Source organism: Parasteatoda tepidariorum, chromosome 11 (genome assembly GCF_982258835.1).
Source record: "Parasteatoda tepidariorum strain Cologne lab strain chromosome 11, Ptep-v5.0, whole genome shotgun sequence".
NCBI classification, from domain to species: Eukaryota; Metazoa; Arthropoda; class Arachnida; order Araneae; family Theridiidae; genus Parasteatoda; species Parasteatoda tepidariorum.
Window position 1 is genome coordinate 11,919,371 of NC_141765.1, and position 20,352 is coordinate 11,939,722.

General features: G+C 27.2%; 1 protein-coding gene across 1 annotated transcript in view; it reads left to right on the plus strand.

Annotated features, from left to right (window-relative positions):
• LOC107452118 (rho GTPase-activating protein 26) overlaps nt 1–20,352 on the plus strand; it is a 50,085-nt gene that overhangs the window by 11,364 nt on the left and 18,369 nt on the right. The window contains exons 7-14 of the mRNA XM_016068430.4: nt 268–310; nt 4,437–4,498; nt 5,715–5,777; nt 6,823–6,892; nt 9,628–9,725; nt 11,972–12,009; nt 12,607–12,742; nt 18,299–18,338. Of these exons, the coding sequence (XP_015923916.1) occupies nt 268–310; nt 4,437–4,498; nt 5,715–5,777; nt 6,823–6,892; nt 9,628–9,725; nt 11,972–12,009; nt 12,607–12,742; nt 18,299–18,338 (550 nt within the window). The remainder of the gene's footprint in view (nt 1–267; nt 311–4,436; nt 4,499–5,714; nt 5,778–6,822; nt 6,893–9,627; nt 9,726–11,971; nt 12,010–12,606; nt 12,743–18,298; nt 18,339–20,352) is intronic.

A 20,352-nucleotide genomic window follows, 5' to 3' on the forward strand; every position in this document is an offset into this window, starting at 1 on the left:
GTTACAGAATTTGAAGTGTATTCTATTAAATATTTATGTTTGGATATTCTTATCTTGATAATTTAACATACATATTTATCAATATTTTTATCATCTTATAAGCTTTTGTTACAATTTGCACTAAAAAGAAGTATTTTTTTCATTGCAAGTTAAATCGTAGATTTCTATTCTTTTTCGTTACATAAAGTGTAGAATTTCATGCCTTATAAAATGTTCAAACATGAAATTAAATTTATGTATGAACTTATATATTTTTTCTTTAATTAGATTCTCAGTTTCATGGCTGGCCTAATGACATTTTATCATCAAGGTTAGTATTTTGTTTTTCTTAATTTTACCAGTAAATGTTAACTTATTATATTCCACTTCTAATTCTTGTCACATTGAAATTTGTTTAATTTTATAGTATTATTCTTCATTTTTAAATCAAAGAAATTTTTTATTGTTTTATCAATTTATATATTCACATGGCACAAGTTGACACAAAGATTTTCATAGAATATGAGAACCTCAATTTGGCTTTTTTTTAAAAATTTAATTTTAACCTAATTTGGCTTTTTTATGTAAATTAATTAAATATGAGTATAATTATAAATATTAAGATGTTTAAATTACGTTGATACATGTTCTCAAGGTTTGAAAAAGTTTTGTGATCACTACAAGTCTTAATTTTGAAGAAAAAAAATGAGCTTTTGAATATTAATAAAAAACACAAATTTTTGACTGACTTTCTATTTTAAAAAGAAGCACTTCAAACTGAAAATTGAAGATTTGTAATGACAGAAAAATAAAGTCAACATCTTTCTGATTACTATTACATATTTCAAATCTTATTCATCATTACACACTTTGCAGAATGAATTATAACTTTTTCTCAAAACCTTTCAATAATGTGAAAATTAGTTTCTTGATAATATTATGAATATAGTTTCCTGTTGTAAGAATTATAGTTTCAATGTAAGAATATATTTATGGGCTTTGGGTAGAATTTGTCAGATAATTTATTTTTACCAGTACATGTGGATTAATATAACAGATTTAAATATTGGATATTTATTTGTTTTTAAAAAGTACATATGGGGATCTATGTTTACTTTGTCTGAAATGGTAAATTTTCGAATGATGAAAAAAGAAAAGAAAGCCTACTATATTTCTGATAACGCTCACAGCATTATGTTTAACTGCTTGTCAACATTATAGATTATCTCCTTGCTGATAATATATTAAATTGAACCTAATGAAGAAAATAATATTAATTTCAAAAATTTAAAAGCTAAAGTGTAGAATGAAAGTTTCAAAAAATTAGGTGAGAAAGTTAATTAAGTCAGAAATTTTTCTTTGATCTTAAAATTAGTAACCTTGTTCCTGTAAAATATAAAGTGATATTTCAGCTAGAATTTAAACTAACTGCCATTCGCTTTACATTAATAAGGAAGTATTTTGCATGTTTGTTCCACATTAATGATAGGTAGGAATTTTTTGTAAACATTGGTTTGAATTGTCACTATTAGAGTTAACAGTATTTAATCGCATTTACATAGCTGCCAAATGTACAGATTTTATCGGAATGGTTCCGATTTTTATGCCTTGTTCCGATAATACGATTTTGGGTCAAAATGTTCCGATTTTTCATCATAGCGTAATTTTTTCTTTTACTCTACAAAGCGATCCATGTCCGATTGGCGAAATCCAATCAAGTCGCGTTATCACTTGGCTCCACCTCTAGCTCCATTCGTATATTTGATGACGTATGTACGGGTCGCCTCACAGGCACCAAGAGGAAATTTTAGCTTCCTGACTCCTTGTCTTTTACTTGCAACCGTACCGGTGTTGAATGTTTACTCTGAACGCATCTCTTCGATTTGAGTTTAGCTTTGAATGTTTTTCCACGTGGTAATCTGAAAAAATGTCAAAAATTCGGCGAAATTATTTTCGCGACAATTATAGTGAAGAATTTGATTTCATCAAAAAATCAAGAAAGGGGACATTGTATGCGTTATGTTTTGCTTGCAATACAGACATTAGTATAGCACACATGGCGGAAAGTGTGATATCATTCCACACGGGAAAACAGCATAGCATGCTACCGCGTATACAAATATGAAAAAGTCTTCAAAAATTTCCGATTTTGTGTCGTCCACTATTGATCTACAATCAATTAGAAGCGAACTATTGTTCACAGGATTTCTCCTTGAACACAATATTCCGTTAGCTGCTGCGGACCATGCATCAAAGTTGTTTTGTGCAATGTTTCCAAATACGCTGGAGGTAAAAAAATACTCGTGCGGGAGAACGAAAACTAGTTATTTGGTTCAAGAAATCGCAAATAACACTTCCGAGCAAATTATAAAAAAGCTGACGACTAATGTGTTTAATATAGCGACAGGTGGGAGCAATGACTCGTCGGACAATCAAATGTATCCAATCGTGGTCACATTTTTCGATGATGTGTTGGAGTTATTGAGCTGCACTCTTATATCTTTGCCAGTTTTAAATGATTCGAGTACAGGTCAAAATATTGCCAATCTAATTTGTGTCTTTTTTTCTGAACACAGCATACCATGGGAAAATTGTTTATCATTTTCCTGCGATAATGCAAGGAATATGATGGCGAAAAACAAAGGAGTTAGTGCATATCTCAAGGAAAATCATTCTAATCTGTTAGTTTTTGGCTGCCTTTGTCATCTGATCAACCTGGCGGCTGAAAAATGAGCAAGGACTTTGCCCATTTCATTTGATGACATACTTATAGATATTTATTATTGTTTTCATAGAAGTGGGAAACGAAAATTAGAATTTAAAAAATTTCAAATGTTTGACAAAGAAGGTGGTAAAAAAATTCTAAAACATTGTGCGACAGGATGGTTATCCCTTGGTAAATGTATCACTCGCTTACTTGAACAATGGAGAAGTCTTCTCTTATATTTCAAAGAAGTGTGTTCTGAGAGCAAAGTAACTACAGATTTCTCACCAAAAATTTCGGCGTATGTAATACCAAAATTACAGAAGCAACAAACAAATGAAGATGTTCAAACAGAAGGTGAGGGGTCTAAAATAAAAAATACTAAGCGCAAGGTTTCCGATACTGCCCCAGTCTGTTCAAAAAAGATGAAATCTAAACAGAAAATGAAGTCAAATGATGGGTTTAAGCAAGGTTTAAAAACAAAAGTTTCTCAAGAGAACTTAAGGATATTTTTAGGTAGAGATGAAAGAATTTTTCTCGTCCTTAGTTCTAATTTGCATCATTCTTTAGCTTTCTTTCTAAAAAATGTCATTATCGTTTTTGAAAAATTCACCATATTGTTTCAATATGAAGAACCTCAGGTTCACAAAACAAAACGTGAACTTGCAAATTTTTTCACTGAATTATTAAGTAGATTTGTAAAGGTAAGTGTTATTAGCAGTTCAAACTCTGTATTTGATGTTAGGTATAACATATTTGAGAACCAAAAAAAAAGATGATGAGTTAGTTGTTGGCTCTGAATGCAAGGACTCCATTAAAGAACTCTCTAACAAAGAGAGAACAGAGTTTTTTTCTCATGTGAGAAAATACTTCTGTGCATCTTGTGATTATATAATTGATAATTTCCCTCATAATTTGCCATTATTAGAACATGCTGAAGTTGCTGATATGTCGAGAAGACATTTTCATCTGTGAAATATTTTATTGACTTATATCCCTCTATGCTACTTAATGAAAATTATGAATCATATTTTGATGCAGTTGATAATCTCGAGTCAGAGTTTTCATCCTATCAGCTTAAAAAATGTCCTGAATCTACTATAAATAATGAAAGAGCTGATAAGCAGTGGGCAGAACTCTCTAAAGAGAAAGGTCCTCTAGGAAAACTAAAATATGCGAGATTATCAAGGGTGATGTTAGGAATTTTAACATTTCCTCACAGTAATGCAGCCTGTGAAAGACTTTTTAGTCTAGTGCGAAAAAATAAGACTGAGTTTAGGGGTAGCATGAATGTGTCTACTTTGCAGGCAATTTTGATTACCAAGTCCCAAATGATTCAGCCTTGTTATAGACAAGTGTCTGATGAAAAGTTTTTAAAATCAGCCAAATCTGCTACAACTGTAGCACTTAACAAGAATAATTGAATATTTTTTTATATGTGTTTATTGTCACATATGTTTTGAGTAATAATAAAATATTTTTTTTTTTTTAAATATGTTTTAAATTACTAAAATCAGCTATCATTTCTGTTTAATTAGTTTGTTGAATAAGAATAATAATCAGAAATCTTGTCAGTTGATATGTATTATAATCAATAATAATTGTTACATCAAATTTTATAGTTACAATTATGCAAACATTTAGTGTAAAGAAGTTAACTTTAATGTCGCGACCGCATGACGTGTTCCTATTTTTTTTCCTGGTAGGTATGCATTTATTTTAATTCATTTTAACTATTATTTTACTTTTTCAGGCTATGAAGTGGCTAATGAATTTAAACCATTTATGACAGATCTGCAACGACGACTTCAAAGAGTAAGACCAATTATGAATAATTATATTATTTTTAAGAAGGTTTAAGTCTAATTTGACATTATTTATTTTCTACTAAAAAGTTTTTGTTTTAAACAAAAAAGCTGCATTTGTTTCCTTTTAACAAGCTTTTTCAATTTTTTTTTAAATAATGGCTCATATCTGAAACTAAATTTGAAATCAGTAATTAATGACTTAACTTAAAAAAAAAAAAAAAAAAAAATTCTGCTTTTTCAAACCAATTAACTTTTTTAACATAAGCATTTTCCATGTTTCTTTTTTTTTTTTTAAAGAATTGTATAATTTACAAGTGGTTGTGAATCGTACAATATTATAAAATGTTTCATCTAACTCAAACATCATGCTTACTGTGGGTTTCAGTGATGTAACATAGAATTAGTCATTGCTGCAGATGTAAGAGATGAAAATTTTAACAGTATTAATAAGAAAATATTGAATCTATCAAGCACTAGTTAGAATTTGAAAAATTTGTTTTTTTCCCCTCTCTTATTGTAGAAGTCGATGTTGAGTATTCTAAATAAAATTTGAAAATTATACTCCAATCGTTTTGATTACAAATGATCAGATGGTAGAAAGTACAAATTTAAATTAGTATTAGATAAGTTTTATATATCTTTATATTTGTAAGATATTTAACTGTCTGAAACAGATCAATCTTAAAATGCTTTAAAATAGTTTTTAAAAACGATTACTTAGAAACATTAAATATACACTTCAGTATTTATTATTTACAGGGAAAAAATTTGAATATTCTACAGAATTCGAACTAATTTCAAACAAATTGATTAATTTTGGTTCACTTGCCTTTTGAAATTTTAACTTCTTAGCAAATAACTAAAGAAATAATGTAAAAAGTTTATAGTTCTTGCTTGGTTATAGAAATTTCTTAACTGCAGATTTCATTGTTTATACCCACAAAGCTAGTGTGGTTTATGTAGTTGCAGTTTATAAAATTGTGTTAGATAGAACTTCTACTGTATCTATTTAATATATTTAAAAAATTACATTGTCTAAAGTATGCTTAGTCAATTATACATTGAATTTATTAAAAATTTAAATGTAAATAAAAATTATTAATTTTGTATATCCTCATAACTATTAATGTGTTAAATATAATCAAATGAATGAAACCAAATGAAATATTCCTTATTATTAATATAATTTTACTTTATAACTACATTGTTTTACATTTCTTTAGACAAGAGATAATTTTAATGCTACAGACAAAGAAGCTGAACAACTAAAAAGAAAAACTTTAGAAGTATGTATATTTATATGTTATGTATATCTGTATAATTCATTATAAATAATTGTTTTGATTATTCTGTAAGGGAAAAGGATGCAAAAAAGAGGGAACTCTTCTCTATTTGTAATCACTTTGTTAAATTTATTATTATAAATAGTGATGCTCATTGCTGAAATTTATAATTAATCCTATTGTAATATTTTGTGCCCAACCTCTTTTGATGAAAATGTTTCAGTGTTAAGAAAATAAAGTTTGAACTGATTATTCTATTATACTGGTAGCAAAAATATCAAGTTATTGTATCAATTTGTACTTAAAAATGTATTGGTATGGAATTTTTAAAGATAAACTTCAAAAAAGCATATTTACTTGTATTTATTTTGATATAAATAAAAAATGTAACTTTTTTTACTTCAAAAATCAAATTTTTTTATTCTACTTGTTTTGATGTTCATCCCATGCTGCTCTTTTATTTATTCTAAATTTTTATATTTTATCTTGAGGAGATATTTTATGGCTGACATCTAAATTATCATGAATATTATGTTTCCACATTTAAAGGGCTAAAAATTCCTTCTAAATGCCATAAAAATGAAGCATTATTTTACTGTATACAGTTTATTTGTCATTTTATTTAAAAAAGTAGACTCATGGCATTCTGTTCGATAATATATTTTATATCTCTCTTATTAAATAGTATACTAAAAATATCTACTCTGATGTATGTACAGCTATTGTTTCATTAAATACTGTTTTCTTCCCTTACATTTTAAATAAAACAAATACATTTATAAAGAGTTAATAATAAAGTTTGAAATAATCTTTTTCAGAGTTAATTTTAAATTACATTACAAAGTTATAATTTAGTATATTTTTTATAATTTAGTATATTTTTAGATAATTTTTCTAAAACCTTTTTTTTTGGGGGGCTTAGTTTCAAAAAAGTTTTCATTTTCAAGGTTTTTATTTTTAATTATTTTTTTTTTGTTTTTGTTTATGATTTTGTTTTATTTTCTTGTAAATTTTCTTTATTTAAGAATTTTTATTTAAATGACCATAGAAAGCTCAAGACCCAGGTACATTAAATAAAATGTATACAAGACAGGGCTATCTCTTCTTACAAGAAAAGAGTAAGTCTTCATATTTTGTTATTTTAATTTGGTATCTCATTTTGTTTTATTTGGCTTTTCTTTTTTTCTACTTTCTCTTTTTTTATTATGACATTTTTAATGATATTACTGTAAACAAAAGTTTAGAAATAGCAATGAAACCTTTTTGTTTTTAGAAACTTCGTAGATCATACAATATCAAACTAATGATACACATCATTGTAACTGTCATTAAAATGATCAAATTACTTATCTGTAACTATTTCATGAATTTGAAGAAAAATATAGTTGTTGCTAACTAAAGTTAAATTTTTAATATTTCTATTTATATAAACTAATTAGCATATTCTTAATGAACATTTTTAACATATAAAGATTTTGTTTTTATAACGAAAGAATATTAGCTACTTAAAATTTATTATTTTCTTACCTTTGTTTTATTTATTCAAATGTTGTTTTATTTATAAACTTGAATTTAATACTTTTATTAATTTATTTATCTTTTTAACTGATATTCTTGGTAATTGTTCATATAATTTTCCTGCTTCAATATAATGAAATTAAAACTTATTTAATTTTAATAAAGCAGCAAATTCTAGCTATGATTTTTTTTGTGACATATTATTATTCGTATCTAAAATTATAATCACTGGTGTGTATGGATATTATTCTTAATGATAAGTTATTCTCACAGTCAAATTATGTATATTTCTGCTACCCCATAAGTATATTTGCTGTGATTGAAATGTTTTAGTATTTTGATAAACATGTCAGTTTCTTTATTATTTTTTTACTAAAAACTACTCATATGTTAAAGAAAATAATGCTCTTCTAATTGCCATCACTATTTATCTAATTGTGATACTGATTTCTGATTATGAAAGTTTTGAAATAATTTATAATTAGTTTTCAATCTAACTTATTGAATCCTGTGTTGGAATATTTTTCATACTTAAAACTAATCAATATATGCTTTATTTCATCAATTAGTTCTGAAAATTGATTGTTAGAAAGAATTTCAAAAATATGATATTTATAACTTAAATGCAATTTTTCAATAAGTTAATTTTTATTTCTTAATTTTAACCTTATGTTTTCTCATGTACTCTGTTTAGATAATATATTATTTTACTGATTATTCAAAAACTTATTTCATAAATGTTATTTCATAAATGTTATTTCAAATTTGAATTCACTTATGAAAATTTAAGATAAGCAAGTTATTTTTTCCATATGTTTTGAACCAATGTTTTGCCTTAAAAATTAGAAATGATAAGATGCTCTTTAAAAAATATTTATAAGAAATACAAAAAAAAAAAAAAAAAAAAAAATTATCAATTATGCAATAAAGAGTGTGGAGGTGAATCAAGATGGTTATTGAAATACATGGTGAAATGATACACATAATTCATCTGTGATAGTTGTTTAAATGTGATATCTGTAAATCTCATGAATATAAATCACAGTGAAGTTTCTTGAATGCCTACTGCATGTATGTAAATTGTAAATTGCAACTTTTTGTTAAGTAATTAGGATATGTGATTTACAGGATAATAAACATGAAATGTTGATTTCTAAAGGACATGGTAGCCTTCAACTTGCAAAACGTTACAGCTTTGAATACTGTTATTCAAAAGCATTATTTTAAAATCCAGTATTATGAGTCATTTTACTGCAATTAAAATTTATCTCTATCTTTGATGATAAAATCATATACATATGCATTAGAAATGAGCTTGGGCTCTCTTTTAGAGATCTGAATTCTACGAATTTTAATCCGAACCCACTCAAGCCCAAGATACGTAGGATTACTTAGAGCTTGAATCTGCCCTAGCGCAGGATATACATTGCATAAAGGCCAAATTTTGCAATATCGTCACTTGGCCTTTGATGTCTAAGCAGAGAAATTAGTAAAATAAAATCTTTTCTATCACCAACCTGTGAAAGAAAAAGCAAAGAGGAAAACTGTACCTACTGAAACTTCAAGATGACTAAAACAAAAATTAAAAAAGAAAACCGAAATATTAAGCTAAATAGAAGTCATTTGACAATTAGTGCTAGCCTCACGAAGCAAAAGCACCAAACTAAATAGCTTGCCGAAATTTTTATACTTTATAAATTTTACATTTTTTATGCTTAATAACAGATCCCGAAGTTTGTTTAAAAGTTGTAAAAAAGTATATGAAAATTTTATCGTTAATCTGAGACCGTCTCATCTCTAATATACATAGCAGTGTAACATGGTTTGAAAGCTGCTGAATTTTGTATCTCAAGGTTAGGGTCAAGATGACTTGCATGTCAATTGAAATAAAAATTTAAAAGCGATTATTTCAACTTGTTCAGATTACCAGGTTTTTACTGTTTATTAAACTCAATATCTATGGAAAAATTCTAAGTCATCTGGCTTAACAAATAAAAAGATTTTTAAATCACAAATTCTTCAAAATGCTTTAAAAAAATTTTAGATACAATACATGGGAATTGCCCCGTTGAAACTGGAAATATTTACTCTCATTGCTTAGTAATTTTTAATAAAAATTTTGGTACAAGAATATTAAATTTCTTCCAGAATTGTGTTTAGTATTGCTTAGATTTAAGCTCCTTTTTTACACAAGGAATATCCAACATTTCTCGGAAAAAGAAAGAGCAAGTTATTAATAACAAAGACTTAAAAACTTATCATCCTCAATATAATTCCTACATGTTTTAATAGTTTTGCAATTTTTAATAAATTATAAAATTTTGCTTCCTTGCAGAAGCTTTAGGATCCACCTGGTCTAAACATTTTTGCCAATATCAAAAGTACCAAAAGAAATTTTCATTGATGCCATATTCACAAACCATTGGAAAAATAGTAAGTTGTATTAGAGTAAAGTTTTTCTTTTTATATTTTGGTCCATTTTTCTGTGTATAATTTTATTACTTAGGTTCATTCAAAACTCATTTGATTAATTTTGATTTAAAAAAAAACATTTTTACTAATCATTTGAGAAGTAGCATCAAATTTAATATACTTAATTGAATATTTGATTAACATATCTCTAATCTCTGGCAGCATATTTCAAACCTAAAATCGAAAATTAAGTTAAATGTGAATAATTAAATTATTTTAACATATTTAAACCTGAGAACACACTGTTAATCATGGTAAGATAAATTTTCAAATTAAACGTAATTAGTTTACTATTATGTACAGTTATTCCCTTCTATTAAAATGTAAAACGTTTTGCTCATAACACACTAGGCTCAAATCAATGGCAATTTCTAATGAAAGAATGCATAATAATTAAAGAATCAAAATACGTAAGTTTTATAATTTAATTTTTGTGTTTAGTAAAAATGAAAGCTTTAAGTTCATTTTGCAGATGTGTATATATATATATATATATATATATATATATATATATATATATATATATATATATATATATATATATATATATATATATATATATATATAGTGGTTTGTGAGGCAAGGAAGGAAAACAATAATGAACTTAACAAATTTTATAGAGAAAAAAAATATAACAGCAACATCAAAAGCAGAAAGCTTCCTACACACAGCTTTGCATAACAAAGACTGAATAGTTTGAAAGTAATAACTAAAAGTCAATGAAGTATTCTGAGGCTTCCTTTTAAGACATTCCGGCGCTGTTGAGCAAGGAAGTAGATAATTGTTCAAGGATGATAATTGATTACAACCCTTACATATATATATGCATACACATGTGCGCGCATATCTATATTTATATACATGTAGGAGTTTGTGGAGCAGGAGAGGGAAAAAAAGACAGTAGTTTAATAACGAAACTTAACATTTAATAAAAAAAAAAGGAAATAAGTTTAACTATGATATCATGCACGGTGAGAGCTGCCTGCACGCAGCGGTGCTGGATCAAGAATGAATGCTACATTAGATTGTTCAATCGAAAAGAGTAAGAGTTATTAATTTATTTGGGACTTTTCCTGTCTGGACTCTATGGCACCGTGGATACCGGGGCTTTCCCTTCTGGCCTGGCTGGTGCCTTTCAACGAGGAAGTAGACGATGCAATTCATATATATGCATACATATATATATCCATATATATTTGTTTCTCCACGTTATTCCTTTAACTTTTTGAGAAATTGACAAAGGAAGTTTTAAATTTAATGTTATATTTCCATCATTTGACTATCAATTTGTTTATAATATGGTTAATTTCAGGAAGAATATAAGATTTAATACAAAATTTATTAAGCAAGGCTTATCTTTACTAACCTCTATTGCTTAATTTTTTTTTAAAATTTAACTTAATGTGACTATTGATTTTTGTGTGTGTGTGTGTGTGTGTGTGTGTTTTTTTAAGAAGTGCTGTTTCATTAATTTTTGTCTGTAATTAAAATTGCATAAATTCTTTTATAAATGTATTTTCTTGTAAAATTGTATGTTTCATAGAAAAAAGGCCTCAGCTTTGAAAAAAAAAATCTTTATCTGAAGCCATTTTTTTAAAAGCTTAAGGAACCTGACGAGAAGTCCTAGTTTAATGAACAATGAAAAAGTTTATTAAAACATCATGCAGTAAAACACAGACTATTTCAATTTAAATGATATTCTTGTTTCTATTAAATCTTCATAATTAAAATTGGAATTAATTTTTTATTCTTTAAGATGCCTATATTTTTAATTCATATACATTTTATTAAATGCAGTAAAATATCTTTAGCTGATTTTAAATTTTTTAATCAAAACACAACCTCCAACATTTGAAGTTCATGCAAAACACTTTTTCTAGAGATTGTGAATTAAAGCTTAAAGTTTTTAAGAAATAGATTTTTTATAAAACTTTTCTCAAGCTTATTACCATGAAAATTTGTAAATCTAATATTTGAAATATGTTTGAATTATGCATAGTAGAGACATAGTAGACATGATTCTTTGATTCCTAATTTGTTAAGATATTTATGCATAACCTTTGCTACCAATAGAAAAAAAAAATTCTGAAACAGTAGAAATTCTGTTGTAGTTGGAGGGTATGTCTTAACTTTAATATTTGCAATTTCAGATAATTACAATATTTTTGTCTAAATCTCTGATGTTTTCTCATAATTTTACATTTCAGATGAATGGAGAAACTATTACTGTTAAAGAATGTATTGGGTATGTATTTAATGAATACATTTTAAACATGTCTTTTACAGGTTTTTAAAATTTATGTGTTTTAAAATATTTAATCAACCTCAATCATACTCTATAAAAAACTGAATTTCAATTATTAAGATCCTTAAAATTCGTCATGATAAATGTTGTATAGAATGTATAATAGTTAATATGACTATTTTTTAATGGTAAATTTTCTATTGCTTAAACATCTACGCAAGAAATGTCATTTTTTACATTAGTGATATATGCTAGTCTCTTTTTTTTTCAATCTACGGAGTTGCTGATCTTTTTGGCAATCTTATTGTTGCCAATTTTTTTCATTGAAATTATAATTTTCTGATATATAATGTTATGAATAAGTTTATAATACAGAATTTTTTTAAATCTTAGGAGATTCTTTTAGTATTTTGTGATATTCTTTTTGATTATTACTTTATCAGTAGATTAATAATTGTCTAATGAAGCATGAAGTTTGTCTGTGTGTTTATATAATACTTTGTTTGAATTAATTTTTATCTTTGTACATTGTTTAACTTATAACAGACACTTTTATGCATATGTTTCAAAGAAATGATTTCTGTTTGAATTTTTTAGACGACAGTATGATTCTATAGACAAAAGGTTTTGCTTTGACATATTTGCAGAAGATAAACCTGTGCCATATACATTTCAAGCTCTATCTGATGAGGACAAGCGATTGTGGTTAGATGCAATGGATGGTAAAGAACCAGTAAGTCCTTCAACTTTGATTTTCTTCACTAGTTTTTTAATATCAGACTTTGATTTGCTGTTATTTTTCATTTAAAAGGTATATTTGTCAGCTTGCTTGATGTATATTGCTTAGCTCTTTAATCAAAGAATACCACAAAATGCTTGATTTTATTATCAAATTGATTCTTCTTGACTGCATGGAATATAAATAAAATCTTGTTTTAACCTCTTATTTGATGACTGAGTATGAAAAAGCAAAAATGATAATTAAATATTGTCGTTTACTTTTTAACTCTAATGTAAAAAAGGTGCACTTAATAAAATATGTAACTATGTGTTGCGAATTATTAAAATATAATATCTGGGTAATTCCATGGTTTCTCTTGTTACATGTACACTGAGGTGAAATAAGTCATGGGATACCTCTTACTATCATGCCAGATCTCTTCTAACTCTACAAAATGCAGAAAATTGACATGGCATGAACTCAACAAATTGTTGGAAGTCTCTTGAAGGAATATTCAGCCATGCAGTCTAGATAGATGTCTATAATTGGAAGAAAGTGTAGTGAATGCAGTCATTTCTGCACAAACATACCTCATGATTTTATCCCTTAAATGTTTGATGAGATTTGCATCAGTACATTTCAAAGAATAATTAAATTGACCCTTTCTTATCATAGTACAGTAGAGCGCGGATTATCCAAACCCTTATTATCAGAACGTCCAATTATCCGAATCATGTCTGAATTCGTTTTTTTTTTTTTTTAAAGTTTGGAATGCTTTTTAACCTATTGACAATTTTTCTAAATTAAGAAGAATAAATTATATCCCCAACATCTGAAGACCATATTTAATTTACAATCTTTTTAGCAGTTTTCTTATAGTAGCCATACATTCATGTATTGTGATACAGTTAAACCTACATACCCCTTTAGCCCTTTACAACTGAAAATTATCTTCCAAGAATGCGAGCTTCATTTTGATAGTCTACTGGAATGCAGAAAGAGTTTATGAATAGATAAGTGCTGAAGTTCTATAATTGGGGAATGAGTAGTTGTCACTTACGGTTAATGATTAGTGATTACAGTGCTTGGAATCTTGAATCTTGGAATAAAATTCTTAACAGAAAAACAAACGAAACTGAAGTTTCTGAACCAGTAGATCTTTCGGTTGAAAATGATGAAATTGTTGCTGAAATTTTGAATGAAAATCGGAACTCCAGAGATGAAGAGGACGAAGTAAGTGATCAAGTTCAAAATAGTAGACCTTCTCATATAGAAGCATGCAATTCATTACATTTTGCAATGAATTGGCTAGAACGTCAAAATGATGTTGATCCAGTTCAGTTGATTTATTTAAAAATAATAAGGGATATATGGCTGTTTAAAAAAAGACGCATCTTCTTTGAAACGAAATCTTTGCTGGATTTCTTTTGCAATGAAAAATAATGAGAAATGTGGTAAAATCAGTAGTTGACAAAAAAATTATAAAAATCTGAAATATGATAAAAATAATTCAAAATAAAAAAAAAGTTTTAAAAAAAATTAATTAAAAATTGGAAGAAAAAAACTTTTAAACATGCCAGAGCTATTTTAGATAGTACTGCCAGTCCTAAGCATAGAAAAAGTGTGAAGGGATGTTTGTGCATAAATAATAATCATTTACACTAGATTTTAAACAACTTTCCAATTATCATTATCCGAACTTTTCATTATCCAAACCATGTTCGGTCCTGAGCTGTTCGGATAATCGACGCTCTACTGTAGTTTGTTTTTTTTCTTCATTTTTATGAATATTAACTGAAAAAGGATACTTACTAATATTACAGGAAGAAAGAAAATATTTGAACTTACCAAACAAAATTACTCTTTAAATTGGTGTTTGGAAATTAGCATGAAATTTATAAGTTTTTGGTATAAATTTGTTATTTTCTAGACTATTTACCATAAAAATAACAGAGAAATAAGAAAAAGCTTTCCAGTTCAGTTTTCTTTGTACTTAAAACTAAAAAAAATTTATAGAGGACTTCAATTTAATTTGAAGAATGAAATTCATTTTCTATGTTTAACTTTCCGAGGATCTCTTACTTTCCAAGGATCTTTCTTAAAATCATTGTGAATCTTAAATGTTTATTCAGTGTCAAGAAATGCATCATAATTTATTCATTTTCTCTTTGCCGCCTAGAATTTTGTTATTTTTTCTTTAATTTAGAAAAACAAGTTTAAAGCATCTTTCCATATCTTTTAGCTTGGTTGCTTTTCTTTTTGCATCCTTTCGGCATTTTTAGATTTTCTTCTCTTTTTTATGAAATTTATTTTCCCTATAACTTTTGTTGTAGATTTTACCTTTGTAAAACATGCTTATGCTTATTAAAAAAATTTTATCTCATAGTCTCATAATTATTCTGACTGTAAATTCAACTCGACTGACTCAGGGGAAAACTCTGCTGACTCATAGGTCATGATAACTCATAGGAAAAATATATCTATTTTGGTCTTATACTGATTACTTGTAAATTTTATTAATGTTTTCTCACTCCTCGTAAACTTGAAATGCTTCTTTTTAAGGATTTAATTAAGTCATTGATAAGCATCTAAATAGTGACAGGCAATTAGATTTGCATTACTATTGTACTGTTTTTTTTTTTTTTTTGTAATGGTTCACATATCCGAAATAATTTAGTCTCTTATTGAACTGATCTGTTATATTTATTTTAAGCATTAAATTTGTGGTTTAAACTTTTTTTAACATAATGTTTTTCAGGGATGAGATTTTTCCGCTTTTTAGCGGTTTTCCGCTTTTTTCACTTTTATCTCTTGAATTTCAGCTTTTTTATCAAAACTTCAGATTTTCTAAAAATTTCACTTTTTTTCATAGGTATTCCGCTTTTTCAGAAAATTCACCGATTTTCAAAGAGAAACAGAAAATTCAAACTACATAGCTACCAATCCTTTCTCATTTTTACTTATTTTAGCTATTTTCTCCCCTTTTACACGCAGCAGATAAGATTTTTCGAATTTTTTACCCGCCCTCCAGATAAATCCGATTTTCAAAGTTCAAACGACGCTGCTTCTTACAAACCTTTCAGAGGTCCCAAGCCTGGAATCTGCTAATATCTCGATTCTTATTCATACGATTTTAATATCAAACATAGCTTTTCATATTTGTGTGTTGCGATTCTTATTCACACGATTTGAATATTGTACATTGCGATTCTTATTTATGAGATTTAAAAATACGATATTGTGATTCATATTTGCGCCTTTTTAAAAACCTATCTAACAATTCGTATTCACTCAAATTTTAAATTCAATGTCTTGATTTGCTCATGTCGTTTATAATATCAACCATTGATTTTCGTATTTATACGTGATTTTAAAATAAGGCATTGGGATTCGCATTCATGCACTCTAAAAATTATGCATCATAATTCTTATTTATGCAATCTAAAAATTACACATCATGATTCATATTTACGCTATCTTAAAATTATGAATCGTGATTTTTATTTAAGCGTTTTAAAAATTCTATATCCCAGTTGGTATTTTCTCATTTTCAAAATCGTATATCTAGTTTCATAGTCATGTGATTTCAAAATCCATAATTGTTATTCATATTCACGCAATTTTAAGATCAACTATCGCGATTCTTGTAAGAAGTAATTTTTTTGAAATTAGTTACTGTAAAGGTGACTGTTTTTCTAACGACGATTATTAGTATATGTAAGTGTTACAACATCAGAGAAACTGGAAGGGAATATATTCACAACTTACATTCTGTGCTCTTGCAAGGAAGAAAAAAATAGGATTTGTCACAAGATGTTTGAAGATGGACTAACGACTAAATATAGCAAACATAAAAGATATAGCAAACAAAAGCAATCACTTAAAAAGGGATTTAATTTATTTATTTATTATTATTTTTTTTGGAAAAGAGTAATTAACTAATCATCAAAATTTTGTTTATAATTGCTGTTATTTATGCTATAAAATGCAAAATTCTTATCAAATGAAAAACAATTATCTAATCAGTTGCTGATTGTCATGTGATTTTTCAAACTTAATTAGCAATTTTTGTATAAGTAGTTACTACCGTACATTCCGGTGTATAACGCGCACTTTTAATACAAAAAATAGCATTGAAATGTACGGGTGCGCGGTATGCGCCGAATATAAAAAATAATAGATTAAAAAAATTTAAATAAAGAAAAATAATTTTATTTTAAAGAAATAACATACCTTTACCTATATACTTTATTGATTTTCGTTATTACATAAATAGTTCATTATATTCGTCTTCCGTTATTTCTTCAGGCACGTCATCACAATCTGTTTCGTCTTCATCATCTGTGTTACCCTCATCCATAAATAAATAGTCATCTTCTGATCCGTCCAGACAATTTGAAATGCTGCATTTTATTGAATGATTTTCTAACCATCTCAGGCTTAATTTCATCCCATGCTTTTAACATCCATTCGCACACTGTTTCCAAACTTGCACGGCGCATATGTTCTCCTTTTGTAAAGGTTTTCTCGCCCACCAACATCCAAGTGTTCCACTGTTTTCTAAAATTGGCTTTAAATGGTTTATTTAAGCAGACGTCCAATGGCTGAACTAATGGTGTTGCATTCTTTCAGCAATTTTTTTGTATTATCTGTAAGGTGGGACCTAAACATGTCCCACACTAAAAGACTTTCTGGTTTTTTATTGATACTAGACGAGATATTGCACATGTACAATCCAAATCTTCGTGCGTGTTATACGAAGAGTATATCTTAAAATTTAAAAAAAGTTATTAGAAATTACGGGTCCGCGTTATACGCCGGGGCGCGTTATGCGCCGGAATATACGGTATATATTTCTACTTCACTGTTATTGATATGTTTCAGAGGGCTCTACTTAGATTAGACTATGATATGAACATAATGATTCGGTCCATTGTTAAAGTTTTTGTTTTCAATATAATTTAAAAAGTAATATTACTGATATATTTACTATAAATCACATAACAGTATTTATTAAAAGAAATGAAATATTAATGTATATTCTCAGTAGTTTTAATTTGCTAAACCAGGTAGTTTTTCAAGTAATAATTGTCTCTTATGTGAACTGAGGGAAAATATAATTTCCAGCTTTATTTTTTCAATTGGTAATTTTTATTTTCACTAAATGTTAAGTATTAATGTAATCATTTATATAATAATAGATTAGTACACAATTGTATGTCAACACATTATTTATTACCTTAAACTGCCTGGAATTTATTATTAAAGGGTTGCGCTTGCGTAATATTTACTATCAAGGAAATTGCCTTTTGGCTAATCTCATCCCTGGTTTTTGTGGTATCCCAAATTTATTGAACATTCATGAAACAAGGAATAAAGAATTAATCACTAGTCCGTCTCTCCTATTTTTGATATTTAAACAATGAATCATTAAATAAAATACTGTGGTCAATATAAATATAGCTTGGCCAAATTTTCTTGTTGTTGATCTAAAATAAGTCCTATTACATGACATTTTAGTGGTATTAGTTCTTAAAAGTGCATTTTTTCCTTTTTTTTTAACTCTAGATCCAGTACACACCTGGAAAAAATCCTAAGCAAGATGTTTGTAAGTTTTTTTTTTCTATCTTTATATTTAAGTATTAATTATTTTTTTCTAATGTTTGATTTAAAGTTAAGAAGACTTAAGTTTAAGTTATTTTACTAGTTACTATAGAATATTTAAACTTTAACCCAACTGTATATATATATATATTGTACATTTAAACCTTTCTTCACACGAATTTCCATTTGAAATATATTTTTTTATTTTGTGAGTTTTAAAAAATAATTTTTGTTGCAAATATATCTTTAACTCTTTAAATATCAGTATTTTATCGAAAGTAATTAAAGAAGTAATAACATTTGAAAATATGTGCAGTTTTTACATTGAAAAATGAAATCTTGGAAAACATTATTTTAAGCAATAAAATAAATAAAAGTTTTAAGTTTCCTTTCTTCATTTAATTTGCAATCTCTTGTTTGTTTTTGGAAATTTCTGAGCCAAGCTGTGAACTGAGCACCAATGTCAGGCTCAATCCTCCAGTTTTTCTTCTGCTTTATCTTAATGCAAATTTAAATTTTGAAAACATATATTTAATTCATTTTTTAAGTTATTTGTATCAATTATTACATTATTTGATGCTTCCATATTAGTGGAAAATTTCTCAACAGGGGCTAAACCCTTATCCATGTTAAATTTTAAAACGTTTGCTTCTCCTAAGGGCATTCAAACATTAAAAATAAATTTCAATAATTGAAAAATTACATTTAGAAGGAATAAAATCAAATATTTTAATTCCTTATTTTTCTAAAACCTAGGCACAATATATAAAACAAAAATTTTAATTTTATTCATACAATCAATAAATCATACAAATTGTAGCCATATCAATCATATAAACAGTAGCATATAAAGTTATAAAATAAATAATAATTCTTTTAAATATTTTCTATTTATAAATACTGATTGTAATATTCAGATTACTGAATCAAGAAGCGGAAAAAATTACATTAAAAGTATTAAATTTTAAAAATAATATCAAATATAAATACCAATGTCATTGTAATAACCATGTCATTGTATTCTAAATTACCCACAATCTAAGTATGAATATGAATTCAAAAGCATTCAATAGAGAATAAATACCATTTCAGAAATTTAAAGGCACAATGGTAGAACAAAATGAAATCAATCTTTTTCACGCCCAAGCATGTCTGGAAAAAAACGGCATTGTTAATTTGTTGTTAACCCCTGAAAATTTATGTCACAATTTAATTACTAAAAAATTTTTGTGCAATTGAAATTTATCTAAATACATTTAGAGTTTTAATAGTTCTTTTCGAATTCAGCGAAGAAAATATCTTACATAACACCAGCAGGTGAGAAGAAACATTAATGGATGATGAAAAAGGAATCACTATTCATTGAATCGTTTTGTTTGAGAAAACACATTTTACTTTTGGAAAACTTTTACCCATTTTTCTATTCTTTTTTTTTCTTCTTTTTTTTATTCAGGATGTCAATTCCAGCAAATTTAAACTGTCCAGATTCTCGCCTCAATGAAAGTATTCTTTTCAATTAGCTGAACACAGAAATCCACACTTACTTTTGTTCTCAGTTTTTATCAGGATGGGTCAGCATTAGGCAATTATTTATTTAAATCACAGAAATGTCATATCTATCAGAAATCGAACTTCTGTTCTACACACAACCTCGTCGCCACTTCTGATAATGTATTCGCCATCAGACATGATTGTTTTTCTGGAAGGCGCAGTTCTAGAACTCACTCTTATTGGGAACAGTGGGATTTGTTTTATTTTTCACCTGCATTTTGGAAGAAACACAGGAATCCTGCCGGCTTTTCATGACAAAGTGACCAAGCAGGAAAAACAGATAGAACGTAAACACTTTTTATTGAGACATTTTTGAAAATTGGCAGAGCTTTAAATTACAATCCAAAACCCTTGTGCTTGAGTTTTTATCTTAGGGAAAGTAGCACAAGTTTATCCCTATGATAGGTTACATCTCATGAAAAAAAGGAAATCTTAGTAATTGCAATTGATCCATTAAATAGGTCGAG